Source organism: Protopterus annectens, chromosome 3.part1, assembly GCF_019279795.1.
Source record: "Protopterus annectens isolate FY-2018-M chromosome 3.part1, PAN1.0, whole genome shotgun sequence".
Taxonomy (NCBI): Eukaryota; Metazoa; Chordata; order Ceratodontiformes; family Protopteridae; genus Protopterus; species Protopterus annectens.
In genome coordinates this window covers 584,539,203-584,567,085 of record NC_056732.1, presented here as the reverse complement: position 1 = coordinate 584,567,085, position 27,883 = coordinate 584,539,203, and the positions used below count along the sequence as shown (strand labels likewise).

Sequence of the window (27,883 nt, the reverse complement as noted above, 5' to 3'; positions counted from 1 at the left end):
AATAACTATTTCTAATAACTCCAGAGCTCAAAAACTTTAGCACTGCAACTTGCATAACACAACACTGAAAGGGTTGTCACCAAACTTAAGGAACCTACAACAAAAAATAAATAAATAAATAACTACAGATCCTGTAGAGGTTTTATAGATATTCTGGAAATGTTCTGAAAGTGTGCATAAAAGCAGAGAAATGTGGAAATCAAGAAAGAGTACAAATGGAAATATTTATGAAAGATTAATTATGGCAAGATTAGAGGTAGACGAGACTCAACAACTAACAGTTAAGTTACAAGTTGATGAGATAAAAATGGTTATTCACAATATATCTTCAAAAAAGTCTCCAGGAAAAGATGCTATTCTTGGGGAAGTGTGAAAATTAGGAGGGAAGAAAGTGACAAAGATCTGGATGATTTTGTTTAACAGTATCTTAAAAGATGAGAAAGCACTAACATATTGAGAGACAGCTGTGATGGCTATGTTACCTAAAGATGGCAAAGACTCTTCAAACCCAGCTTTGTACAGACTCATTTCAATTTTAAACCACAATTATAATGTGCTTATGTGTATATTCGCTTAAGAATGGCAGAGGTACTGCCAAAATGATACCTTAGATACATGTGGTTTTGTGGAGGGAAGGCAAGCATTTGACGACATTAATAATGCAATGTTGATCCAGAGGGAAGCAGAATGCAAGAATTTGTCTTTATTGTTTGGGGGGGGTCTTAATGCAGAGAAAGCATCTGACAGAGTAAGCTGGGATTTTATAAGTAAGGCATTGGAAGCATTTGTATTCCCTGATTCAGTAATAAGGTTAATTAGAAAGATATAGAATTAAAGTGGGAGGATTCCTTCTCAGGTAAGCTGTGTTTGAATAGAGGAACCAGGCAGGGATATACTCTTTCCCCTTGTTATTTGCTTTACATTTAGAGCCACTAGCAAAGAAAATAATGGACTCAGAAGTACAAGTATATAACTGGTATATTACTCCAGAAAAAGGTAGCTTTATTTGCAGACAATATTATTTTGTACCTGATAAATCCAGAAAAGGACATCCTAGTGTTGTGGAACATTTTCAGACAATTTCAAGTCTTTTCGGAATATAAAATTAATGAACATAAAACAAAGACTATTGCCATAGATTACATATCCACACATGAATATTTTCAGCAGCACCCATACTGATGGTGACAGGATAAGATGATGTATTTAGGAATATGGATTAAAAGGCTTCTGTGATAGCAGCTTAGGATATGTGGTAACAGACTAAGCAAAATATAATACAAAGAGAAACTGGAAACTCTTATTTATGGATAGGGATAGAAAGATACAAGCAGTGAAAATGTTTAGTCTCGTTAGTCTTCTATACAGGTCAGGCATACTTTTAACAACCCGAGGGGAAGTTGTGGACAATAACCAATAAAGATTTGCAGGAATTTATCTGGGAGGGAAAGAGGGCAAGAGTTAAGCAGGATAAGCTGTTCCTTCCAATAGAACAAAGTGGTTTAGGTTTACCTGATTTTAAGGGATATTTCATAGCTACACAATTAAGGTTCATATACATAACACAAGCAGAAGTTTATAATTCAAAGTGGAAAGGAAGAATGATGATGAAGCATTGGGAAGTTCAAGAAAGAGAGAGTGGGATTTTGGAAGTAGATCCTTAAGGAGAATAAATAACCATACAAAATATTACATTCATAAAGTAGCAGAAAGTATTCTAAGACATAAGCCAGTACGAGAATGGAGGAAGAAGATTTTGACAACAGGGATGACTGCAAGCAGGGGTAGAGAAAATAGGCAATAGGGAGCTGGAATTTACTGGAGAAACCTGGCAAAGGAGCAAAGATATTTGGAGCAAATAACTCAAGCAGGAAAGGTAATAAAGTGGGATGAAGTCAAGAAAATATTTGTAATGCAGGCTAGAGACTGCCATCCTTACCAGAGCTTGATCTCAGGACTACAGGCAAACAGAAAGGGATAAGGGATTTTTAAGCAATTAGAGGAGGTTAGAAAAGATTGGGAAGAGAGATTGCAAAAGCAGTTTACAAGAAAACTATGAGAAGACATATAGCATTGCCCTCAAGAATGCAACCAAGTCCAGAAGGTTTAGAATCTTTGCTTGGAAGTGTTTGCAGAGGTATTTTTACACTCCCAGCAGACTTGAAATAAAATTCATCATGTAGACAGCAAATGTTGGAGGTGTTAAGCAGAAGAAAGAGGCATCAGGGAGCATATGTTTTGGGAATGTAATCCGTTGGCAGATTTTTAAAATTCCCTACAGAGTACTCCATCAGAAATATTGGGTGAGCAAATGGCTGGAAGGAAATGATTCTTTGGAGCTGGGATACATGATCTGAATTGCTTAGACATAGTAAGGCCTCAAGTTTAGTTCTGTTGGCTCCCAAAAAAGCAATTGCTAGAAAATGTAAATCAAAGTCAACTTAATTTGAGTACTAGTATTCTGATGTAATTTTAAACCAACTGTAATTGGGGTATTGAATATTATAAAAAAGAAAAAAAATAACTGGAAGAGGGATCTTTAGAAAAGAGAAGGAGCAAATTACACAGAAGTTAATGGAAACTGCGTGAACAATACATGTATAATAATGTTCAGGAGGAGTGCTGAGGTTAAAGGCTAGGAGGAATTCAGAAATTGTTTGTAATGTTGGACTGATGATAGCAAATAAGTGATGTAAAGTTTTAAATGGAAAAATGTTAAAATGGTTTGTTTTCTTTTCTGGTAACATAAGTTTGCCCATGTCTTAAGTGATAATTTAATAAAGGTGTTAGAAAAAAAAACAAACAAAAAAAAAACTTCTGTCCACAAACCTATCAAATCTGCTTGGAATTGTCTATACGTGTGCCATATTGCTAAGCCCTGAAACTCCTAACCTGTATCCATCAGTTTAATACCCTCCCTCCCATCCTTCAAAACCTTTCTGAAAGACTTCTTAGCCAAAATCTGGCTCTGTTCTTGCTCAACACCACGATAAACTATATCCCTAAATGTAAACAAGTAACTATTCATAACTTATGCTCCCTTTCTTTACTCTCTTCCTCATTTCCATCAATTTTTCACCCCAGTTTTCTCTCTAAATATATCGTAAGCTTGCTTCTCCTCTCGCTTCATATGGTAATGCCTGCTTGCATTATACTAACGTATATTTCTCCATAAGCTGGCTAAAAATGTCTGTAAATGTTAACTTGTATCTAAAGACTGACCTTTTACTCCTTAACTTGCATAAGTCCTTTCCAGCTGGAAAACACCAAACATAACCAATCAGAAATAAGCTCAACACTACCTAACCATATCAAATGCTCCTCCCTTACCATTTCTGGAAAGCTGTATACAAGAGCAACCCTTATGATACTTTTTTTATAACATTTTTGGATCTGATGAAATCTACAAGAGAAAAGCACTAATCCGAATACACTTTCTTTGAAGAAAATTGGGTACTTGCATATTAACGCAACCAGGACTGAATTTGATTCATAATTCAGCATATAATTACAGGCAAAATCGTTACAAATTTGTGTATTTACAAGTGAAACAACATGTCTGTGATAATTAAATCTAGGACATAACCTAAAGACTGTTCAGATATTCATAGTTCAACCATCTTCAACATGTGTTTAATGCAGACTGTGTATTTTCACCCATTAAAAAGTGCTTTGAATTGAACAATTCAGAAAACTTTGAATTATTACATCAAAATATTATAGCATGCTAAATCTCACACTACTAAACAAATGCATTTATTAACCAGCTGACTACAACCATACCATGACAAACCAAACCTTTTTTGCAGAGTTGAACCCAAGGAGTATTCCTTCCTTACTACATTTATGTTATTAATTTACTTATTCATTTTACATTTGTTGACCAGGAAAGTCCGACTAGGTCAGAGCCTATTTTCAGCAGAGGCCTAGCGAGAAATGCCCCAGACGCATGTCTTTACAATGTGGAAGGAAACCAGAGTACCTGAAGGAAACCCATGCAAATGTAAGGAGAACATGTAAACTCCGCACAGAAGGCACCCCAGCTGAGAATCAAACCAGATGACCTCTTCCTGTGAGGTGACAACATTAACCGCTGCACCACTGTGCTGCTCTGATAAATACATAAAAAGTATGTTTATTTACGTTGGGTTGGAATGTGTTAACAGAAGTCCAACAGATAACATTCAATTGACCACAACAGTGACTGCCTAGGCATGTTTTTTAATTTGACCATCTGCCGTAGATCTGTATTTTAATTGTGAATAAAATATAGAAAAATTAAATAGGTAATAGTGTTGGAGATGGTTTTGAGATATTGGTTTTGAAGGACGACGTCATTGCATTTTGAGGTAAGGTTCTTTATTTACCAGATCATGGATGTTAATTGTGGCGTGTCTAAGTATTTAGGTCTTAAAGATGAAATCAGTGCTTACTTTTACTTTGTTGTTGGTGAAGTTACTGTAACTAAACACAAGCAGCAATCTATTCGGTCCTGGTTGTGTTAATATGCAAGTACTGAAAATTGACTAAAAGGAGAATGTTTCTGAAATTTGCTAAAGTTTTCACTGGTTTAAAAACTTTTTAAAAGAGATCAAAATATTTTCATACAGAGCTTATAGAAAGAAGCAATGGTTCATTTTTAACAAACTGTTCTCAAGCTAATCCTTTTGGCTTTTTTTGTTGCCCTCACTGTGTAGTGACAGACATAATGGCAGGAATGCAAAGCTTAATTAAAAAGAAAGAAGAAAGAAGAAAGAATAACCCTGTAAGCTATAGCCAACAAAAGAGCATAACTTGAGAAATGACTGAAAATACACTGTACCCAAACAGCCTCAGTTCACGTTTAAACTCAAATAAAGGAGCATATACAGTAATAGATTAGTGATCAGTAGTATGGTTTCATGCTGGGAAAGAGCACTACAGATGCGATGTTTGCTCTGAGAGTGTTGATGGAGAAGTACAGAGAAGGTCAGAAGGAGTTGCATTGTGTTTTTTTGTAGACTTAGAGAAAGCATATGACAGGGTGCCTAGAGAGGAGTTGTGGTATCGTATGAGGAAGTCGGGAGTGTCAGAGAAGTATGTAAGTGTGGTACAGGATATGTACGAGGGTAGTGTGACAGCAGTGAGGTCTGCGGGGGGAGTGATGGATGCATTTAAGGTGGAGGTGGAATTACATCAAGGATCAGCTCCAAGCCCTTTCTTATTTGCAATGGTGATGGACAGGTTGACAGACGAGATCAAACAGGAGTCCCCGTGGACTATGATGTTTGCAGATGATATTGTAAGCTGTAGGGAACAGGTGGAGGAGATCCTGGAAAGATGGAGATATGGTCTAGAGAGAAGAGGAATGAAGGTCAGCAGGACTAAGACAGAATATATGCGTGTGAACGAGAGGGAGGATAGACGAATGGTGAGGATGCAAGGAATAGAGGTGGCGAAGGTGGAGGAGTTTAAATACTTGGGATCAATAGTTCAAAGTAATGGTGAATGTTGAAGAGAGGTGAAGAAGAGAGTACAGGCAGGATGGAGTGGGTGGAGAAGAGTGTCAGGAGTGATTTGTGGCAGACGAGTACCAGTAAGAGTGAAAGAGAAGGCCTGCAAGAGGGTAATGAGACCAGCTATGTTATATGGGTTGGAGACAATGGCATTGACAAAACGGCAGGAGTTTGAGCTGGATGTGACAGAGTTAAAGATGTTAAGATTTGCACTGGGTGCGACAAGGGTGGACAGGATTAGGAATAAGTATATTAGAGGGTCAGCTCAGGTTGGAAGGTTTGGAGACAAAGCTAGAGAGGCAAGATTACATTGGTTTGGACATGTGCTGAGGAGGGATGCTGACTATATTGGGAAAAAGATGCTAAAATGAAGCTACCAGGTAACAGGAAAAGAGGAAGGCCTAAGATAAGGTTTATGGATGTGGTGAGAGAGGACATGCAGGTGGTTGGTGTGGCAGAGCAAGATGCAGAGGAAAGGAAGAAATGGAAACATATGATCCGCTGTGGTGACCCCTAACAGGAACAGCCGAAAGATGATGATGATACAGTAAAATATGCAAATTATGATGCTTTGTCATATTATGGAAAACATACAAAGTTTTAGGAATACATATTTAAAATGTACTGTAAATATCTTTGTGCAAGTAAAATAACTTTGGTCTGTGAAATCTCCCCAGAAAATCCAAGCTGAAGCAATGCCAGAGCTATTACATACTCCACAGGTTTGACTGAAGATAAACCGCTCTGCCACTGGGGCTGCATTGAGCATTCCTAAGTGAAAGTTTAGCATCATATTTGCCTCCCTGGGCTAGTGCTCAGCTTTACTAAAGAAATGAGAGTCAAAGCTGCTTACCAAAGGTTGGCTATATAACCAAACCTAAAACTGTACCAAATAAAGATGATGAAATTTCATACAGTACATAAACTGAACAAACAGCAGACAATCCAGGTGGGCACCATTTTCAAAGGAAATCTGAGGATGCAGTTTGACTGTATAACATGAGAAAGCTTAGGAGAGATGTAAAGACACATAAATGGAAAAGACTTTGTAGAAGGGCAGTAAGATAACAGTGAATAAGTTCAAGACTGCACAGGACAGGAATAAAGCTGTCCTTATAAGACCTGAGGTTACACAAGTGGATAAGCAAGAACTACAGCTTAACCAATTAATAATGGGCAGCCTAGGTGGGCCATGTCATTCACAAGTGCATCAAAACTATGCATCTGCGTAACAGCAATGGTGAAAAAGCAAAATAAGTTAACAGCATATATGTAAGAGAAAGCAAGCAGCTGAAAAGAATAAGTACAGGTAAAAGCAAGGCATGAAGGAAGATACACTGCCTGAGCAATGGATACAATTCCATCTGTTTTAACGTGAGTCAGGGCAGATACTCCTCAAGGCAATAAAGCCAAGTCCTCCACCCCCTGCATAAAAATACATAAAAGGGACTTAATCAGCAGACAGCTAGCTGCAAGACTGGTCTGGCAAAAGCTGTAAAATGTCAAACACAGCAGAAAAAAAAGGGAAGCACAAAGCAGAGGAACACATTTTGCATAAGAAACGGTGAGTGACAATGAACTGTGTACACAACACAAAGAAAAAAAACTTCAGTACCTTTTGGCTTGTTAATCTCACTGGATATAACCCAATTATTTCAGGCATTGTAAATTAGAGTGGCTTAAACAGGCATTAAACTGACTATCCTGATACATGTGATACATGTTAGGAATTTTAAAATCATAAAGACTTCTACATTTTTTCAGCTCATAGTAAGGTTTACTGCTAAATCACACGATTATGTTAACACCGTTCTCTTAGAAGAGTTAAAATTGTATGTTCTTACCTAATTTCATATTTTGCCAATTTTCTTTCTTCCCAGGCAGTATTACCTCCTCCAAAATTCTTGTTAGTGGTATCTTCTAATCCCTAAGGATAATTTATTTAAAAAAATGTAAATTAAATGGGCTCATGAACAAAAAAGCTTCAAAATCAATTAAATACTAGAAGACTGGCTATTAAGCAGATTATGCAACATCTGATGCTAAAATTTTGCTTGGCAAAATTTATTCTAAAAAGTTATGAACAAACCATGTTGGAGGTGTGAAAAAATGAAATGGCTATAGGAATACCATGACTTGCATTTACCTCAAAGTTCAGGTGCCAAACAATTTTTACATAAAATTACAAATCTGCCAATAGATCTCCCTGACCCATCACTAAACTACTCCCCAGAAACAAGTTAACCAAGCAGACATCAAACATTAATAAAAGACCAATAAAGAAAGTACACAAAGATCTTGGAAAACTGGAGTAAAGTGGGTGGAAAATGTCTTACAGTCACAGCATATTCTTGCATGTCTATCATTATGCTACATTACCATAAATTCTGTATCTAGCAACAGGCTATACGAGAAGACTCCCGAGCAGAACACAGCTCTTGTGCAGAGGGGAATTATACCAACATTCCCATGAACATGGTAGCTTCAAAACTTGACTCTAAACTGTCCTTGATTTTTGCAGGACATTCCTGGCCATCTCAGAAAGGCTGCAGTGGTGCAATGGTTAGCGTTGTCGCCTCACAGTAAGAGGTTCTCCAGTCAGATTCATAGCTGGAGCTCCTGTTGTGCGGGTTCTGCATGTCATCCCTGCGGTCGAGTGAGTTTTAAAGACATGCAGGTAGGTGCGTCTGTGTATGTGTGTGCCTTCTGTGAAGGTTGGGTGCAGGCTGCCGGGCTGGCAACTCGACACCATAACACCACTGCCAATCAGTCTGCAGACTGGTGATCCACTGTGGTGATCCCTAACCAGGAAAAGCCAAAAGACATTGCTATTCCCGACGGTCTCAAATTTTTTCTCTGTCCCACATAAAATTGTCAGTTTTCTGATAAATCACAGAGGATTAGAGTAAGATTATGCCAGAGAGAGTTTCATCCTTTTTACTCAGAAATGCATTAAAGTAATAGTTTAAAAAATGGCCCTGATCATGGGTCTCTCATATTATTTTTCGATTTGTTCCTGGTCCTTCAGCAAAGGGGAGAGCTATGCCTCAAAGATCAAGAAATTCTGTAGAATTTATACAATTTTACAAAACAATGTATGGTAGATCAAACAGCTAGAAAGCAAATAGCATCTGTTGATACATTGTGGAAAACTCTACCAAACTGACAAATGCTATTGAAATCTCATTCCATGGATTTTTTTGTTCCCCAAGTCCTCACCAGGCATGTTACAATAAAGGCACAAACAGGCAGTCACAGCAAGTACGTTACTCAGCTAAATAAATCCAACTGGAAAAAATCCAAATAGCAGGTTCGTAATTCTTCAAACCTGGAGATTCACCACTCTGAAGTAGTTCTTTCAACACTCTGAAAAGCAGTTTCAAACAGACAAAGCAGCACAGGTAGAAACAGCTGCTTCCCTCCGTCTAACAATAGCTTGTAACAAAGTTCCAAAATCAAGAACAACCAAGCGTTAGGCGGAATAAACTTTAATTAACATAAAAAGGCGAGCGCTTTCAACAATAGTCTTCCTCAGGCCATTGAAAATGCTGTGCAAACAAGACACATAAATACACTTTCCATTTGAAAAAATGATGTCATTTCCTGTTAAGGAATAGTTTAAATAAAATAAAGTGGTAACGCTGAAATTTTAAAAGCCTATTACATACAAAATACATACATGCAAAACTATTAAAAGTGTGTATATTAAAAATCAACCATAAATATTTTCTGCCATAAGAAATTTTGCCATAAGAAACTTTAGGGGGAGGAAATGTGTACAAATGTCTAAAATGTATCCACATACGAGTCCATAAGCATATCACTGCAAAAATAATCAACGGCAGGAGCGTAACTTCCTTGCCTTAAGCTTAGGCTTGATAGACACTCCACCACACCGTTTGAAACTGCTTTTCAGAGTGTTGAAAGAACTGTGACTGCCTGTTTGTGCCTTCCACTTTTTACCTTTATTTATTTATTACTTCTTTCTTTGGGAAGGTACAGTGGTGCACCTTTTTTACATATGTTACAATAAAGCACCCAACAGTCACATAAAAAATAAACTGCTTTGTATGTTTTTGCCTTCTATCTTTAGTGAAGGACACAAACAGGTAACAATCTTTGACGGAAACTGTTCTACTGGTAAATCCAAGTGTCTGAAATATTTGTGGAGTGAGAAAGCTAGTAACTCATGGTCAGATTCCAAAAGACTTGCTTGCGGTGTAAGTGGCATTCCAGTGTATACACCAATAATATTACATAATAGTCTAAAACAACAATATAAAACTTAAATTTCTCCAATGAAAATATCATTTGATATGCAATGACAATATCATATGATATGCATTTTTTTTTTATTCCAAAATCTGCCAGTGGTGGTGCTACCCTAAACCAGGTCCTACCCTGCCATCAGTCTGCTTAGCCCCATCAAAATATCTAAACCTTGCAAGGATCTTCATGCCTTGATTTCCTACTATACCCCAGATTTATTAGCTGTCACTGAAAGCTGACTCAAACCTAATATAAAAGACACAGCTTATTGCCCCTGGATAAACAACTAGTCAGACTACAAATGAAAACTGGTGGTATCGCTTTACTCCACTCAAACTCCAACAGTCTACCTAAATTTTCCATTGCAGAAATTCTCATTACCTTCCTAAAATTAATAAGATAAAATTCTATGCATCATTGTCATTTATATTCTGTCAGGTCAAACATGGCTATACTTGAAGACATGCTGCTTTGATTAACTAATGCAGTCATTAATGAATCCAGAATGCTAGGTGATATAAATAAAAAGAAAACCTCAGACTTCTCCATCTGTAGCATTAACTTATCTGATGTCACTCAACTCAACACAACCCCTATAAGAAAGAATGAAGCTAATAGCCAAGGATCTGGTTCTGGTCTAGATTCTAGTATCTGAGCCAAGCAAATTTACAAGAGCAGGCATATTCCCAAATACCTTGAGTGACCACCTTCCAAGCTATGCCTATAGAACAACATCCCTCATAACCAGAGAGCATACCTATAAAACAGTCTGCAATCTCTCTCAATTCGACCAACAGGTACTCACTGATATATTAAAGGCCATCAACTGGTCCTCCCTAAACAACCCTCCCCTAGATGAAGCCATTGTTCACGTCAATGAAACATTCTTAAAACAGCCTTAATAGTCTAGCTTCCGTCTGTACTAAAAGAATCAAATCTAACCATTCCCCTTGGCTATCAAAAGTAAACAACTCATAATTGACTGACTGCGACACTGACAGGCAAAAACATAAAACTAACAAAAACCTACAACTCTACAGACAACTTAGAAACCAAGTTAAAAAAACAAATAATGCAAGACAAAAAAAAAATCTATATACTCCTTCAAACCAATCACAAACTTAACCCACAAAATTGTGGTCATCTATTACCTCACTGCTTAACACAAGATCCCAAAAAAAACTCAGTCCCTCCCAAGAATACACCACTCTTCAAATAGCCAGCTGGTTTAATATCAACTTTATTGAAAGTATTGCTACAATACAAACTATGCAAGTCACTTTCATGTTCCCCCTAGACCTCTCATCTGAACCCTTTCCTAGAAACACCTTATATTCCACGTGCCACTAATAACTCATCATCCTTCCTGTATCTTGTCATTGTCCAATCACAAAATCTTAGACAATTCTCCACTTTTTTCCTCAAATCTGTCTCTACCCTTTATAACAAAAAACTCTATAATTCAAGCTAAAACCCTGCTCTACTTCTGCAGATCAACTACCAACTGAATATCTTAGGCTTTCAGCAGAGGCCATAGCATACCTCATCAGAATTTTTATTAATAGATCCAGTCAAGAATCTTATGTTCGAACCTTATGGAAAAAATCACGTTATCCCAGTGTATAAAAGTGGTAACTTTACGGACTTGTCCAATTTTGTCCCATTGCCATTCTGTCCCCTCTCTCCAAACTTCTTGAAAATGTGTACATAAACAACTCCTTAATAATCTCCTTCAAAACCAACTTCTCACCTCCAAACATGGTTTCCGACCAGGCCATAGTGCCAGCAAAGCTAGGGACTTAAGCAAAATGGTCTCTGCACTTTCCTTTGATCTATCCAAAGCTTTCGACAGTCTTGCACTCCAAAATCTTACATAAAGTATCCATCCTTGGCCTTTCATCACCCACTCTTGTATGGTTCTCCGGTTACCTACCTAACAGGTTTCCTTGCCATCTAACTGATTGATGCCTATAAACATACATAACAAACACTGGCATTACCCAAGGCTCTATTCTTAGTCTTCTATTTAATATATTTAATCAATAATCCTCATAATTCTTCCTGTCAAGACTCCCTAATTCAATATGTATAAAACTCCATCATCATCTGCTGTTCGAAATTCTCTGCCTCACCTGCAATTTACAACACAATAAACCTTCACTTCTATTGAGACTTGGCTCTCTGATCCCCAACTTTTACTTAACCCTAAGAAAGCCAAGCTCTTGGTCTTTACTCCCAAAACTATTGCCTCTGAGAAAAATTTTAAATACATATTCCCTGAACAATAGACTGCAATCACAAATTTGACCTTCCTCTACAGAATAATATATAAAAACACCAACACCTTAAAATGCTCTACAGACAAATGATTTTTCAATATTTCCACTAAAACTACACTAGCCATTACCATGTACCTCTTACCATCGCTGTTATATGGTGCTCCAGTTTTTACTAATTTTCACTCCACACTAAAACTAGAAGCCTGCTACACCAAAACTAAGTCACAAATAGTTCCAAATATCATTCTTACTGCTATTGCTCTCCAGTCAGTCAAATGGCTTAAGCTAGCACACCATCTTACCTACCTACAACTTTTTTATTTTACATTTGTTGACCGGGATAGTCCGACTGGATACATGTCCATTTTCAGCGGAGACCCGGAGAGAAAAGCTCCAAGATACAAACAAAAAGAAATTACATGGTTCATGTTAAACACTGTTTACAATCTCTTTATATAAGCAAGTTATACAATTTCCAAAGTTTAGAATTCACAAGGTAAAAGACCTAGAACTTGCGACACATCTGAACTGCAATAAAAGTAATTAGACGCCATCATAAGGAGAGAGCTAGTCAGACTTGGTACAAGGACATAACCAGTTTAGTTTCAAATACTGTGAGTCTTTTCTTAAATAGACTCAGAGTGGATTCTAGGGTGATGTCAGCGGGGAGAGAGTTCCAATTTCTACCTACAGAGTGGGCAAACAGAGAAACACCTGCTGAATTATTACTTTTGACAGTTTGAACTAGCAATCTATTGGAAGAGCGAAGAGGTCCGAGATTGTTGTAGGGGTTAATAATGTTTTTAAGTGCAGGTGTATTGTCAGGTTGGTTAAGTACTTTATGCGCCACTATAAGTTGGTTGTACTGAATTAGGCTGTGCAGTTCTAACAACCCAAGATAGTTTAGGTTGTTACAGTGGTGTGTCCTGAAGGGCATCCCGGTGGCGAATCTGGCAATGTGGTTGTAGCAGCTACAGAGTTTGTTAAGATCAGTTTTGCTCATGTTGGTGAGTAGAGGGGATGCGTAGAGTCAAGAGGAGAGCATACAATGGCAGATCTAGCTAGTGGGGTTAGGAAGGGTTTAATCTTGTATAGTGACCCAAGTTTTTTATTGATGGTTTTGATAGCTTGGTTGACATGCATATCAAATTTAAGATTATTATCTAGGATAACACCTGGAAGTTTTGTATAGGTGTCTGGGGAGACTTTGGTGCCATTGTTAGATTTTATGGAAAAGGATAATGGAGTGGGCCTGCAAGTAGGTGAGAAAAGTAGCAACTTTGTTTTATCGGTGTTTAAGATCAGACGACAATCAGAAAGCCAGTTTTCAACTATGTTAAAAGTTTTCTGGGTTGATGTCCACAGATCTGACTGGGATGCAGCAGAGCAAAATAGAGTGGAGTCATCTGCATATTGAATACAGTTAGCATTTGGGATGACCATGTAGAGGTCATTAATGAAAATGGAAAACAGAAGAGGACCTAGTACAGAACCCTGGGGGACTCCCAGGGTATTAGGTAGGAGGTTAGATGTTTGTTCTGCCATAGGACAGCCTCTTGTCTGCCACTCAGATAATAAAGCTCTTCAATGGTTCCAATCTTATCTAAGCAAACAGGGTGTGGATTTGTAGCTGGTGATCGACCATATCAAAAGCCTTGGAGAGATCCAAGAAGAGGGCTGAGGATAATTTATTATTATTACGGTTATAGCTTATGGCATTAGAGAAGGCTAGGAGGGCTGAGGTGGTACTGTGATGAGGCCTAAATCCATGCTGAGAGTTTGCCAAGAGATTGTTTTGAATTAAGTGGTGTAGCAGTGGTCTATGGATACAATTTTCCATGATTTTAGCCAGTGGTGACAGTATAGCTACTGGTCTGAAATTAGACAGTTCAGTGGAGCTGCTGCCTTTGTGGAGTGGTATCACGTGGGATATTTTCCAGATGGAGGGTATGGTGGCTTCTGTTATGGTTCGATTAATTAATATGAAGATGGGGTATGCTATGACATTGGCGGCTTTCTGTAAATACTCAGCGGGGAGAAGATCAGCTGATAGTGTGGCAGGTTTTAATTTTTTGACGAGGGCATGGATAAGTGATGTAGCAACTGGCTGGAAGCTAAAGGAGAGTTTGGTACAGGGAGTGGTGGACTCTGAGCCAGGGCGGCTTGGAGGTAGCTGGCTCGCTAGGGCTTGGATAACCTCAGTGAAGAAAGTATTGAAGGTGTTTGAGACTTCCACAGTTGGTTTATCAATAGAGGCTGCGGGGGTTAGAGTGGTGGTTTGTCCTACGTATAATAGTTTATTTATACCTGCCCAGAACTTCTGAGGGTTGTTTTGATTTTTATTGTTGAAGATTACAGTAGTAGTAGTTTTTTTTTATCTAGTAAAATGGATTTTTTAGTCTCATTCCTTAGCTGCCGATATTTAATTTGATCTAGAGGGCTTTTGTAGTATGCCATAAAGCCCATGCTTTGTTTCTGCGGGTGATTTTTGATTTGGAGTCCTTAGAAAGCCACACTGCAGCTTTTGTTTTTGTTCTAATGGTGCGAGCGGCAGCATGAGAATCTAAGATAGCAAGGAATTTGTTATTAAAGTAAGCTTCCTCCAAGGGCAGATGTTTTAGGACTGACTAATTGCATGAGTTGATTTAGTCTTGGTATTTGGCAGGGTTAAAGTTCTTATTGTTTCTTACCGTTCTGAGGGTGGCCTGGTGGGGGTTAACGGCTTTATGCTTAATTATATAGGTAAGAAAGTGATCACTTAGATCATCAGGGAGGGTCCCTGACATGTACAATGGGGGAGGACTATTGATAAGTATCCAATCTAGTATACTTTCTTTATGCTTCGGTTTACCTAGCCTGGTAGGGGTGGATATGATCTGTGTGAACGCGTATAGGTTTACAAGGGTGGTCAGAGACTCTGAGGAACTGGCGTTCCAGTCTATGTTAAAATCTCCAAGTACAATGTTTTCTTGGTGATAGGTACTAGATAGAAACACCATAGGATTCTTAGTGCCTGTAAGTGTAAACTAAGTAGAATAGGGGTTTACAGTAAGCTTTTTATTTCTTAGGTTTGTAATGAAAAACGTTTTTAGAGTATTAGGGGTTAGAAACACTATCTCTAGGGGCTTAGAATCTATATTTGTAGTGTGTATAGCCCAATTTTTGTGTTGGAGGAAATGTTTGGTTTCTAGCTACCAGGAGTCGCTTGGTGTAAGCTACAGGGATATAGTCAATATTTAAAAGGTTTAGGGGATTAGATTAAATGTAAGGGACAGCTTATTAGTGCGGCAGACCCAGTTCAGCATATAATAATACACTAGAGTGAATTTAAATGCATTAATCTTAGCAAACTTTATTTTGTAGTGGGACTATTCACTCATCTTACAACTACCCGTAACAGGGTACACAAACCAGCAATCTGTCCTACCCTCAGCTATCCTCCACAACTATCTCCCTAACAGACCACTATGTTCAGAGGATAAACCGTTCTTCATGACCATAAACCCAATAAATCTCATGGTAAAAAATCTCTATTCTTACTCCATAGCAAAAGCTGGAATTCCCCTCCTCTTGCTATTAGGCCTATGTCTAGTCTTCCCTCCTTTAAACACAATGTAAGGGAACACGTACTCAAAAAGTACAGTTGTGTACACTTACCAAAAATGTAGATGTTAGAAGTGTGTTCACAGTTGCAGTCATCACATTTGGGGTATCCCTGCCAGGGTAGCCCTCGGCCGGCCCGAATACCAGAGGCTTAGTATTTTTGCGTCTATTGCTGTTGCTTGAAGACTGTCGTCAGTAGTACAAAGTAAGGCAGCCAACACTATTACATCAGTTTTTCTTGCCCTAACCTGTCAGGAGCCCAAAAGTAGGTGGAAGAACCCCACCAGTGGAAAATAAATACCAATATGTCCCTTGTAAGGAAAGAAAGAGAATAAAGGGGGATGGAGGGAGGGAAACCAGGACTGCAACAGTGAATAAACTAGAACATCTACATTTATGGTAACTGTACACAACTGTACTATTTTCTTAGCATTTCACTGTTGCAGTCATCACATTTGGGTAGATTCCCAAAGCTGAGGAAATGGGTGGAGGCAGTCAAGGAAACTAGTGGCTGGCTAGGATGCCCTGCAAGACTGCAGAGGCAAACCCTGCCCTGGATTTGGAGGAGAGAGGCAGGTGGTAATGCTTGGTAAAAGTGTGAACAGATGTCCAGGTGGCAGCCTCAAGGATGTCCCTGGTAGGTCTAGGTGGCAGCCTCAAGGATGTCCCTGGTGGGGACTACTCTTAAGAAAGCTGCAGAGGTGGAAGCTGCTCTGGTGGAGTGTGTCCTGACCCCTTGGAGGGAGGCTTTCCATGCTGTTTGTAGCAGAAATTGATGCAGTGTGCTATCCATTTGGAAACGGTTTGCTTGGAGATGGCTTTCCCTTCTGCCCTTGTAGCAAAGCTAACCAGCAATTGCTCAGACTTTCTGAAGGATTTAGTCCTGCCCAGAAAGAATTTGAGCTGTCTGTGCACATCTAGCGTGTGAAGAATCCTTTCCCCCTTGTTCTTGGGATTAGGAAAGAAGGTGGGAAGATGAATGGATTGGTTTAAGAGCCACACCGAACACCATCTTGGGCATGAAGGATGGGTTAGTTCTGAGGGATACCCTGTCTGCATGGAAGATGAAGGGTTCCAAAGCCATGAGTGCTTGCAGCTCAGAGACTCTTCTGGCTGAAGTGATGGCCAGAAGAAAAGCCGTTTTTCACAAGATAAATTTTAGCTCTGCAGAAGAAGCTGGTTTGAAAGGGGGCAGAGTGAGCTTTTCTAAGACAAAGAAAAGGTCCCAAGTCGGCGTTGGTGCCCTTCTGGGGGCGTCTCAAGTTACTAGCCTCTCTGAGGAAGTGTTTGATCAAAGGGTGTGAAAAAAGGGGCTGCTCAGTGGGAACATGAGCAGAAATAGCAGAGGCATGAATTTTAATAGAGGAGAAAGAGACCACTGTCTAGTAGGTCAGCTAAGTAATCCAGGATGAGAGGGATGGAGGGCTGTGACGTAATGGCCCCCTTAGCCTGGATCCATGTGCAGAACCTTTTCCATTTATCTGCATAAGCCTTTCTGGTGCTAGGATGTATGGCCTCACGGATAACATCCAGAACCTGTTTACTTAGAAAGGCAGACTGGTTCGGGGTTAGGGAAGAAGCCAAGCTGCCAAATTGAGTGTCTGCAATTTGGGATGCATGAATTCCCCCTCCCTCTGGGTCTGGAGGTTTGGAATCTGAGGAAGATGCCATGAAGGCAGCGGGGACAGGCAGCGCAGCAAGGGGTACCAGTGTTGTCGGGGCCAGTCTGGAGCTATAAGAATGGTCCTTTATTTTTCCTCCCTTATTTTGAGCAGTACCCTTGGGATAAGAAGTAGGGGAGGAAAGGCATAGACCAGCAGACTGACTCAGGGGAATGGCTGGGCATCCACTTTCCAAGCCATGCAGTGATACTCCCTAGTGCAGACTTTTCTGAGCTGATGGTTGGTGTGGGAGGCAAAGAGGTCGACCTTTGAGGCACCCCATTTCTGAATTATTACAGTGAGGGTACTTCTGTTCAGTTGCCACTCGTGTGGGTCCAGAAGGTTTCTGCTTAATTGGTCTGCCAGAGAGTTGAGAGAGAGCCTGGTAGGAATTGTGCTAATAGATGTAGTTGCATGGAAGAGGCTGTGAGCCAAAGGGTGATGGCCAGCCTGCATAGGGGTAGGAGTGAGTCCCTCCCTGCTTGTTGATGTATCACATCACAGTGGTGTCTGTTTTGATCAGGAGAACACCTGGAGAGAGAAGGGGTTTGAAAGCCATCAAGGCGTGCTGCACAGCCATCACCTCTTTTTGACTGGATGTGCAGAGGGATTTCCTGAGGGCTCCATTGGCCCTGTATGCACCTGCCATCCAGGTGTGCACCCCAAGCATAGTCTGATGGGTCTGCGGTGAGGGTCTAGGTGGTGGGGGTGGGGAGAAGGGCAGTCCCTTGCTGTGGGAGCATGCTGTTGCCCAACATAGAAATTCCTTTCTGAGGCAAGGAATTATAGGCAGAAGACTTTCCAGGTCTTGAGAGTGTTGACACCAAAGGCTCTTTAGGTAGCAGTGAAGTTTCCTCATGTGGAGTCTGGCACGTGGAATGAGTGGTATGCAAGATGCCATGAACCCCAGAGCTTGCAGAGTCTTCCTTGCAGATAGCCAGGGCCTGGTGGCTATTTGAGAGAAATAGGCTGTCAGGAAAATTTGTTTTTCTGGTATAAGAATGCCATCTGGCATGCTGTGTTCAGACTTGCTCCCAGGAAGATTATCCTTTGGGTGGGCACCTGTTTGGATTTATTTTCATTGATTGCGAATCCTAGGGAGGTTAGTTGCGTCTTTACAAAGGCCAGGTGCTTGAGCAGTTTTTCCTGGCTGTCTGCCTGAATAAGGCAGTCATCTAAGTATGGGTAAACTTGAATATTTCTTTGTCTGCAAAATGCAATGGCCGGAGCCAGACATTTTGTGAAAACTCTGGGAGCAGTACATAAGCCAAAGGGAAGTGCAGAGAACTGAAAGTGTTGAGATCCTGTCCTGAAGCGGAGATATTTCCTGCATGATTCCCTGGTAGGAATGTGGAATTAGGCCTCTTTTAGATCTGGGGTGACTAGCCAAGCGTCCTTGGACAGCATGGGTAGCAGCAGCTGGAGGGTGAGCATTTTGAATTTTGGGATCACCAGGAAGGTGTTTAGACTTGATAGACTGAGGATGGGGCAACAGGTGCCCTCTTTTCTGGGCACCAGAAGAAGTCTGGGGAAGAAGCCTTGGCCTATCTGTTCTGCAGGAACATGCTCTACTGCTCTCATAGAGAGAAGGGAAAGGATTTGCTTTTGAGCCTCTGCCCACTGATTTGGTGGTAGAGCTGGAAACCCTTTTGGGGTTGGAAGGGTATGGAAGGAGAATTTGTATCCCTGAGACACAATGTTCAGAACCCATTTGTCCTTGGTTATGGTGGCCCAGGTGCTTGAGTGAAATGAGAGTTTTCCTCCTTGGGGTAAGTGAAAGGAGGCAGATGAGGTGAGTCACTGTGAGTTCTTACCATAAGGGGGAGGCTTAGAACTCCCTGGTTTTGAAGTGGAGGAGGTCCACTGCTTAGATCTCTGAATTCCCTGGGGCTGCTGTCTGGGTGGTGCGTTTCCACAGGGCCTAGGCTGGGTTGGTTTACTTGGAGCAGGAAAGGACCAGTGCTTGGAAGGACAATGTCTGCTGATCCTAGGGGGCTGGACTTGTAAGAAATCCTTAACTGTTTGCATAGACTTTGCTTTTTCTTACATCTTTTTTAAAACCTCTTCTACCTTAGTACCAAATAAGTTATCTTTGTGCAAGGGGGCATCCAACAATTCAAATTTAACATGGTCTGGCAGGGGTTGTTCCTTAAGCCATGCATGTCTTCTAATGACAGATTCAGTGACTGCTGCCCTGCAAGAAGCTTCTAGGACATCAAAACCACACCAAGTGTGTTTGGTTACCTAGCTTGCAGAATGCATCAATTCTTGTAAACCTTTAGATTCTGCCAAAGCAGGAAGGGAAGACATGTTTTGTTTAAGGAATTCCAAGGTATGTTGCTGAAATTTCAGCATATGGAACAGACAATTTAGTGCTCTGATAGCAAGAGTAGTTGAGGTGTATACTTTTTTACCCCATCTGTCCAATGCTCGGGAATCCCTGTTTGAGGGTGTGGGATTCTTAGCAGAGGTTGCTCCGATTCCTTTTGGCCCTTGAGAAATGACCTCAAGGTCAGCTGTTGGATTTTTAAAAAGATATTTGTGTGAGTCAAGGACTCTATAGTACCTGTCAGGTTTTCTGGGAGCAGGAGGTAGGGCGTCAGAGAGTCAAGCTGGATTCAAGGAAAACATCATCCACATCATCAAGGACTGGGGGGATGGCAAAGAGTCTGTGTTGCAGAAGATTTAAGAATTCCCCAAGTATCTTTTTAGACTGAGGGCAGTCCTGACTTTCCCCACTGGAAATACTCCCTTAAAGTACGCATGGTTTCCCCAAAGGAAATATCCTCTGAGGAAGAGGCTAAAGGAATGGAGTCCTCTGCATCAGAATCCTCGAAAGTGGAGAGGGGTTGCATGTCTTCATAGTCAGATGCATCAGATTCATCTGACTCTTGTTCAGACAAAACTGCAGGGGACAGATCTCTTTTTCCTTTTTGAGGGGATAGCTTAGCTTCCCCTGATCAGCATGATAAGGTCCTTTTGCCATTTTAAGCATTTGAGACGGAGGCAAGGTAGTAGGCACCTGAGAGTGGGTCGTCGGTTTCCGGGGTGTGGTTCGAACCCTAGGCCTAAGAAACTCAGTAGTTTTTGAAAGAATGGTAGTCACGAAAGAAGACGTTGTTTTGTGTCGAGGTTCGGTAGTGCCTGCTCAGCGGCTCCGGACCCATCCAAGGCAGAGACTACCGCAGGATCCTTAGTCGAAAAAGAATTTTGTGGCATACCGGACTCCGAAACTGTCTCAGTAGCGGCCTGCGAATCAACAGAAGTGGGCATCAGGGGCTGCAAAAGCACCTCACTGAGTACCGGAGGACTGATGACTAGCTTAACGGAAGTGTCGTCGGTAGGTTTGGACCTGTGCGGTCTCTGTCTTTATCTTTACGTTTTTTCAGAAGATCTGCTGTCAGATGGCTTACCGAAGCCATATTGGAATTCGAAGACTGCAAACGAAAGTATCTGGCTACAATAAGGGCCCCGCGACAGATAGTTCTGGTGTTGAACAAAAGCACACAGAAACAACAACGGGGGGACATCGTGGTCTGGGCCTAAGCAAGTGACGCAGTAAGGGTGGAAGTCTCGGTGTGGTATTTGCTTTCCACGGGCAAGACAATTGTTAACTTTTTCTGACAGCGGTTAGTGCAAGAAAAAAGGATCCCCAATGGGGTACTTAGTTTTAGAAGACTTCAACTTCAATTCGGAGATGAAAACTCAGGTAGCGGCCAACCGGCACTCATGCGAACTGCTTCTGCTTCGGGCTCCATGGCAAGAAAGACTGATGTAATGGCGTTGGCTGCCTTACTTTATACTACTGACGACTGGATGTCAGTCCTCAAGCGACAGCAACCGATGCAGAAATACTAAGCCTCTGGTGTTCGGGCCGGCCGAGGGCTACCTTGGCAGGGATGACCCAAATGTGATGACTGCAACAGTGAAACACGAAGAACATCCTGGCTCTATTCATGTACTAATCTAGGCTGAACCTTCTCAAGATTCCTTACTACCTATCTTTATTTCTCCCCTCTTCCCTACCACAGGCTAAACTTTTAGTCTTCACAATAACACTGTTTATCCTGTTTCTCAGCTCTGATCTTGCTGAAAACCATTAAGACAATACACTTTCTATCTGCATCCTTTCTCATTCCTGTATTCCTTCTATATTTGCCATATTTCACATCCCCCCACTCAAACCTTGCAAAGCTCTCTCTCCTCTTCACTGCCTTTTTTCTATAACCAGTCTTCCTTTCCTATCAACTCACTGTCTGCCTCCCTTAATGTGCACTGCTCATATGAACTTTTTCATAAATACCTATCAGAATGTTGTCCTTCCTTATGTAATATCCGAGAGTTCTCCAATGAAAATTGCCTTCGCTTTTGGATTTTTATTTTCTTTTTGATTCTAGTATTTAATTTGTTTTTCGTGTACATATTTTTTTAATTTGCTTACTGGTTTGTTATTTTGTGTGGAGACAAGCGTGAATGGGCATGCCTTCGTTGAAGGTTGTGCATCAGGGCTGCCAACTCGGCACGTAAAAATCTACTGCCAATCATTAGCGGACCGGAGTTCCGCTGTGGCGACACCTAACCGGGAAAAGCCGAAAGACAACAACTTGTTTGTTATTTAGATTTTTTTTAATTTGTTTACTTGTATGTTTACTGTATTGGGAGCTTTTCTATCTGGGACTCCTCTGAGAAGGGATACTTTCTGACCTAGTTGGACATTCCCCATAACAAATATGAATAAATAAATAAATAAATAAATCATATATACATACACACACACACACACACACACACACACACACACACACACACACACACACACACACACACACACACACACACACACACACGTGTGTGTTTTTTAGCATATCCTCGTAGCTGTAAAACTGTTTTGTTCATTTCTTTATGTGATCTTGTTCACCTGGACCATAACTGCAAATGGTCCATTCAGATCATTGCACTACCCCACTAAACAACTATAACTAAATAAATAAATAAAAATAAACAAGCTGTGGGCATCCCTGGTATTTTTAGCAGTAGTCACCCTGTAGAACACTTAGTACATTCCTCAATAAACTGCTTTTACAGTGGTTGAACACATCAGTTTTCCCAACACACTGGGGGTACACCCATGTATAGTTTCTCATGATCCTGCCCTCCGCGTTCATGTGGTGAAAGCCATACATTACACTCATTAAGGAAAAAAAAAAAAAGAAAAACCTACCCAGTGTCCACGAACAACAATGCATTAATCTGCACAATACACTAGTAAAACCCACAATTTTCATGTACAGCAAGCAAATCAACTGCATCACTGCTTCCTGGATGGAGATATCACATTTTATTTATCTGCCATTTGTTTACCGGGGTGGTCTGACTGGGTCTACAGAACCTGTTTTCAGCAGAGGCCCAGGGAGAAAAGCTCCACATACAGTAGAATACAAAGACAGTACAATCCAATACAATATAAACGACCTTAGAAATAGTATACACAAATAAGTTGAAAGAACATAAACTATGTTACAAGATATTACAATATATACTGCACATCTAGACAATTCTATAGAGTTAAAACATTATACACAATAATAGTCACTCTCACCATATACATATCCTATAAGTAGATGGTGTCCAAAACAGTATGTGCAATGTATGATGCTGACTGTTACAGTACATGAAAAAATAGAATGTTGGTTTCAGTTAAAATAATAGCCAGAAAGTTAGTGATGCAGAAAGATAGAGTTAAGAATAATATAGGCATTATAGTCTGAGCAGTAGTTTAAGGATATGGTATAGAAACAGGAGGAGTTAAGAAAGCCTTACGATCTTGCAGACTATGAGGGAGTGAAAATGTAACAGAAGAGGAGGATGAGGCTAATCTGGAAGAAGAGGAAGAGCTGAGCATTAGGCAGGCTTTATGCAGGAGCAGAGCCATGTATTTTTGACATGATTTTTTAAAAAGTCTTTGAAATGGGTTAGGCCAGGTATACACCTGGTAGCTACAGGTAGCGAATTCCATAGTATATTTAGAGAGAGTATGAATACAGTGTGTGACCGGGTTTTCTTGTATGTTTTGAGATAGCCAAGAGATTTTTGTCTTCTGATCGTAGGGTTCGATTTGGTGTGTAAGGTTTGACTAGACTGCCTAGTGCAGGGCAAGCAGTATGCTTCAAAAAAAAGGTTGTGCAAGGTAGATAGCTGAATAAAGGCAAGTTGATTGGGGAGTTCAAGGCAGTTTAGTTCTAGTAGTAATTTACAGTGGTATGTGTGATATTTAGAGATTGTGGCAGCACTGTTCCATCTTGCTTAGGGTAGAAGTTTGTAAGTTAATTAGGGCATGAGCACCCTAAAGAAGGGAGGGAAGTAAAATGTTTTTGCACAGGTAGTTTTGGTTGCTGCAGTAAAGAATTGTTTCTATATAAAAAAAAAAGAGTCCCAGTTCTGATAAGTTTTCTTCACATTATGCTGTATATGGAGGTGGAATGAAAGTTTATTGTCAATGATAACTCCTAGAAGTTTGGTTTCCTGCACTATTTCTATGACAGTGTTGTCAGATGCAAGGATGTTGAAATGATCAGTGACAGTGGAGGTGTTTTGGGGGTGAAAGAGTACTAGTTTACTCTTCTTTGGATTAAGAAAGAGTTGGGCATTTCTTAGCCTGGATTGCAAAGTTTGGAGGTATTACTTCTGAGCCTTTTACATCAGGGTGTTGCCATGTTTCGGTAAGGGATAGTATGTCAGGTTTATTTTGATCAATATAGGCATGCAGTGGGGCTATTTTATTGCATATACTTCTAAGGTTCCGTGCAAGTATGTTTAAACCTTTGGGGTTACTCTTGTAGTTTGGATTAGAGGATGGGCCTGGGGGGTTAGGATGCATGTCTCCACATTTGAGAAGATAGGTAATGAGGAAGGAGTACCATGGGAAGTATTTTTTATTCATAGGTGACAGTGTCAAGTGTAGTTTCATAGGAGGTGAGGAGGCCTATCTGTGGTTTGAATAATATGGGAGGGTATAGGGGAAAAACTGCGATGGAGATATGTGAGAAGCAAGAAGCTGTGTTGTTTATTGGGGAGATAGTTGGAGGAGGTTGTTGATGTGTATTGGTGTGTGGGGGCATGCAGGGATATAGTTGTAGCGAGGTTGAAAATTAAGACTAAAGAGGTTAGATAGGTTAGAAGGAGCATGTCAACTGTGATGGTGGGTTTAAAAACAGTGAAAGTGGTACCTATCAGATTTATATTATCTAGTGACATGCGAGCATCTTAAGGTGATATTGGAAATGTTTGGACTTCAAAGTGGGCTTTGACAATGTGGTTAGTTGTTTTGCCTTGTGGTTTGTGACAAGGAGGGGTTGGGGGTGATGTGATTGGTCAGAAGAAAAATTATGGTGCAATGTTAGTTTGGTGTGTGTATAGTAGAAGAGAATGTGGTAAGCCTGGAGTTAATATAAAACAGTTTGAGGCAGTGATTGTGTTGTGGTGGTGAAGTAGAGTAAGATGCCAAGATGCATAATGGGGAGGGGGATGAGAATTCAAGTTGATGGATCTAAGGAAAGCAGATAAGTTTGGTTAAATAAAAGTAGGTAAGATGTGAATGAAATGTGGGTGTGGACAAGGTAGAGTTGTACATAACTGGATCATAGGAATAAGAGGGAGTGGTTTGCATGGGATACCAGTAGAGGTGATGGGGGCGAGTGGCATACGGGTTAGGGCAGCGGACTGAGCAAAGCGAACAGAGCAGGAAGAACCCCCCACCCCCAGATGGTTTACCACCAAAAACAGTGAGGTAGAATGTTCATGGATACAAAGACAAGGTCTCTGAACTCTAAATACTTGACTGGAGTTAGGAGTTAGAGCATTTAATTTTAAGGTTATGGGCTTTTCTAAATTTGTGCAGGGATCTATTACCCTGATAAGAGTAAAATATGCTAAAGTGTTAATTTAGCTTCACCTTCAGCAGTAAAAGGCCTGTGAGTCTAGATGAGTAAATGGGGGTGGGGATATCCTTCCAGCAGATTCAACACAATACAACAGAACACACTAATGCATGACTTAAATTAAGTTATTAGTTTGAGTCTTGGAACTTGCCTTGCACAGATTTAACTCAATGTATTGCTCCTTGTGAACTTTTGCAACTGCAGGTGAAATTCAGCTGTGCAAGTTCCTTAGGTAGTTGGATATGATAACTTGCAGCAGCAGTAGTCAGACTTACTATATGCTTGATTCACTGTGGGGTGGGGGGGTTACTAAGGATTGCTTGATGGTTGAACTAGATAGGTACAATACTATTTGTCTATACGCAGCCAGATTAAGTAATGTTTGGCAAATAAGGGTAGTGCACTATATTTCACAGTTGTGCATTTCTGCTTTCTAGCCTTTAAACAGGAAAATAAGAAAGCTAACAGGAGATATTATAGGTATGCAAGCTTGGGGTTACTAAAAACAAAAAAGGTGGCGTCCACAGATAGAAGGAAAGAAAGAAAAATAAACTAATACGAGGTATGTGCTTACATGCAAGTGGGGGGGTTACTCAGAATAAGTTTACAGATGTTAGATGGACAGTTAGTACGCCCATGTTAGTTCCCACTCTTTGCTACACAACCTACTGTCTGTAAATGTGACATTTAAGCACTTATAAAAGGCAACTGAAGTGTGTAACATATGAAAAACAAGCAACCCTAGCCAATGGCAAAACTCTCCACAAACAAACTCTCATATTAACAAATCCCCTACATTATCCAGCAAACATAAACATATATGCACTACAGATTAGCAGAGAGAATAACAATTCCAACAACACTACAGACTTACTTGATGTAATTGCAGTACAAACAGCAAAAAATAAAAAAAAAAAAAAAAAAAAAAAAAAACACAGCCAGTGCAAACTTGCTAATATAACTGCTACACATGAACAGCAGAAAGCAGCACTTAGCTGCTAGAGTAACGTCAGTAGAACTGTGTTGATATATCTACTACACATGAATAGCAGAAAAAAAGAAGTTATGTTCTTACCATAACATTCCATGTTTGTTGTCCTTTATCTAGCCTTCCTTCTTTCTGGTTGGGTTCAGAGACGATCTCGGCTCCGACTCAGCCACTTCTAAAGCTCAAAGAGTCCTTACTGGCTCGAGGCTATTCCCTTATCCCAGCATGCTTAGCGGTAGCTACCCAGATCTCATTTGCGACAACTAACCACTAGATAGGAGAACTATAAATTACCAAATAAAAAGAGGTAACCAAACAATACTGCTTCCTTGTACCGAAAAAAAAACAGAATAGTGACAAGGACTATATCAATAGTTGAAAAGCAAAGGAAACTCAGCCAAACCAGCCAAAAAGGGAATTCCTCTCAATCATCCAGGATGGGGGAAGGAGGGAGGGACGCAAGGAGGAAGGCAAGATAAAGGACAACAAACATGGAACGTTGTAGTAAGAACATAACTTCTTTATGTTATGTTGTCCATCTTGCCTTCCTTCTTTCTGGTTGGGACAGCATTCTCAGCACCTAAATCCTGGGTGGCTCACTGCAAGAGCCTTCAGAACCCTGGAACCAAAATATGCCCTGTTCCGAGAGGCCATGTCCACTTTGCAATGAGTAATGAGGGTATGGGGAGTAGCCCATGTTGCTGCCACACAAATAGTATCTAATGGAAGCTTGGTTTGAAAAGTTATGGGGGTAGCCAAGGACCTAGTAGAGTGTCCTCTTACCTTATCCAGGACAGACACATTCAGAGACTCATAAGCACAAGTAATAGTACTGGACAGCCATTTTGACAAAGTCACTTTGGAAACTGGTGAGCCTTGCTTACTCTGTGAGAAGGATACAAACAGTTGATCTGATTTTTTGATGTCCTTGGTTCTTTGAAGATAAAATCGTAACTGCCTGTGAACATCCAATTGATGTAGCTTATACTCTGCCTTGTTGCCATAATTTGGAAAAATACAGGGAGTTCAATTGACTGATTCAAATTATACTCTGAACAGACTTTTGGTAAAAAAGGAAGTAGTTCTAAGAGATACTCTATCCTTGTGAAAAATCATATAAGGCGGGTGGATGGAAAGTGCCTTTAACTCGGAAACCCGCCTAGGTGATGTAATTGCAATCAGGAGGAGGGTCTTCCATGATAAGAATTTTAGAGGACAAGAAGAGGCTGGTTCAAAGAGAGGGAGGATTAAAGCCGCTAGTACTAAATTTAAATCCCAAGGATGCAGAGGTTCTCGGATGGGAGGCCTTAATAGGGTAGCACCTTTTAAAAAGGCCCTACATAGCATGCGAGACATGATGTTAGAACCTAGAAGGCCCACATGAAAATTGGAAATAGCAGCCAGTTGAACTCTAATCGTAGCAACCGCTGCTCCTTCTCCTTTCTCAAAGGTTTCTGCCAGGAAGTCCAACATTTTTTAAATTGGGGCTGTAAAGGGATCAATGTCATTTTGCTGGGCCAAGAAAGAGAACCTCTTCCATTTACTAGCGTAAAGTTTCCTAGTAGTTGGCTTGTCAGAAGAGACTAAAATATGTTGAACCATAGGTGAGATATCCAGAAGCCTGGCTAGGACTGGAAGTGGAGAAACCAAG

At 40.4% G+C, this 27,883-nt stretch overlaps 1 protein-coding gene across 3 annotated transcripts in view; it reads right to left on the bottom strand.

Annotated features, from left to right (window-relative positions):
* Positions 1 to 27,883, bottom strand: part of LOC122798216 (cysteine-rich with EGF-like domain protein 2-B) — a 545,426-nt gene that overhangs the window by 395,654 nt on the left and 121,889 nt on the right. For 2 of the 3 annotated variants that reach the window (XM_044066981.1, XM_044066982.1), the window contains exon 2: positions 7,340 to 7,422. In XM_044066981.1, the coding sequence (XP_043922916.1) occupies positions 7,340 to 7,422 (83 nt within the window). Of the gene's footprint in view, positions 1 to 7,339; positions 7,423 to 8,823; positions 8,917 to 27,883 lie in introns of those variants that run through there. The other variant, XM_044066983.1, reaches the window with a different exon arrangement.